This window comes from Eurypyga helias, unplaced genomic scaffold (assembly GCF_000690775.1).
Source record: "Eurypyga helias isolate BGI_N326 unplaced genomic scaffold, ASM69077v1 scaffold24846, whole genome shotgun sequence".
Taxonomy (NCBI): Eukaryota; Metazoa; Chordata; class Aves; order Eurypygiformes; family Eurypygidae; genus Eurypyga; species Eurypyga helias.
Genome location: NW_010255002.1, coordinates 998 through 2,507, shown reverse-complemented (window position 1 = coordinate 2,507; position 1,510 = coordinate 998). Strand labels below are relative to the sequence as shown.

General features: G+C 60.0%; 1 protein-coding gene across 1 annotated transcript in view; it reads left to right on the top strand.

Moving 5' to 3' along the window:
• The first annotated feature begins 359 nt into the window (after positions 1 to 359).
• Positions 360 to 1,510, top strand: part of LOC104510829 (alpha-1-acid glycoprotein 1-like) — a 2,105-nt gene continuing 954 nt past the window's right edge. The window contains exons 1-3 of the mRNA XM_010153201.1: positions 360 to 467; positions 1,076 to 1,218; positions 1,446 to 1,510. The exon at positions 1,446 to 1,510 is cut by the window's right edge and continues 9 nt beyond it. Coding sequence (XP_010151503.1) covers positions 360 to 467; positions 1,076 to 1,218; positions 1,446 to 1,510 — 316 coding nt within the window. The remainder of the gene's footprint in view (positions 468 to 1,075; positions 1,219 to 1,445) is intronic.

Genomic DNA, 1,510 nt, shown 5'->3' with positions numbered 1-1,510 from the left:
GGAGAGGAGCCACATCCGGGGGCCACTCGGTGCCCCCACGGCCCCGTTTGCAAACACACCTGGAGCCGCCCAAGCGCTTCGCCGGGCACCCGCAAAATTAATTGTGGTTTCCAGGAACAAAAACCCGCCTTGGTGAAATGTGGGTGTTGGGGTTTTTTTCATTTTTTCTGCTGGAGAAATCCAAGCTTTTGCAAGTTTAATTTCCTCCACCTGCTATTGCTTCATGCCTGAGCAAACAGCCCGGCAGCCAAGCGAGCACACGGGGGCCAGGGACACCCGGCTTTGCCAACGGCCCTATATAAGGGACTGAGCTGAGCCACAGCCTGCAGAGCAGGAGCCGTCCCTCAGCCATCCAGGCGATGCTGACCACCCTCGTCCTCCTCCTGGGGCTGCCACTCGCCCTCGCCGAGCCCCCCACCTGCACCCCACTCGTTCCAGTCACCTTCGACAATGCCACCATCACGGGGGTAAGCCCTGCCCTCCCCCCTCTTCCCTAAGGGCATCGCGAGCGGTGCAGGAAGAGGTTGACACCCTAATTGGCAACTTGACTCTCATCTCGAGGCCTGTCCATCCTTATTTTCCTAAAAAACTCCAGCCTGCTGCACAGGAGCGTGGGGATGGGGCGAAGCCTCACGGCTCTGCACCCACAAACTCATGGGTGGATGCTTTCGGGGGGCGGGGGTGCTCCTGCTTCCAGCTCCCCGTGCAATCCAGGGTGGGCAGCGCCATCCCAGTGCTTCAACGCCCTCGTCCAAGTCCTTCAAGTGACGGGGACTCGGGTGGGGAATCTCCACCCTCATAAGCAGTATGTGGTCCCTTGGGGATGTGTAATGGGAGGAAAGCAGCGGGAGCCAGCACAGAGCCAGGGGAATGACCGCGGAAGCGAGCTGGCTGTCGTGGGAGATGGAGCATCACCTTAGCGCGGGGAGGGAGGCAGAAAAAACCAAGAGCCACTCACCCTGCTCGGATCCTGCCCGGGGTGGTCACCTGTGGAGGGTGCTCGTGGCCGCAGGACAGCAGGGCAGCCGGCGCAGCGTCCCCTCCAAACCCTTCCCTGCTCTCCTCCTCTCCGCAGATCCTGGGAGAGTGGGTCTACATCGCCAGCGCCTCCAAGTACCTGCCTCACCTGGAAGAGATTAAGTCGGTGAAATACGAAGTTTTTTCCTTCTCTCCCAGCAGCCATGAGGACGAGCTCAACGTCACCGAAATCAGTAGACTGTAAGGATGGGGATTCACCCCCCTCCCCTGGCTCCCCTGACCCCAGGGACATTCCCACCCCCTGGTACCACCCTCTGGGCTGACACATCCCCATAAATTTGGGGTGGGAGAGCAGCTATGCCAAATTCCTTTAAGCTCCACAGCCCAGCTTGGGTTCTGAATCCCTTGGGATTGGGTGAGGCAGCTTGGGGAAGGGTGTTTGCCCCATCTGACCCCTCTCCCCACAGGAACGAGACGTGCGTGGTGAGGAACACCACCAAGATCCAGATCTTCTGGCACAACTCCACCCTGG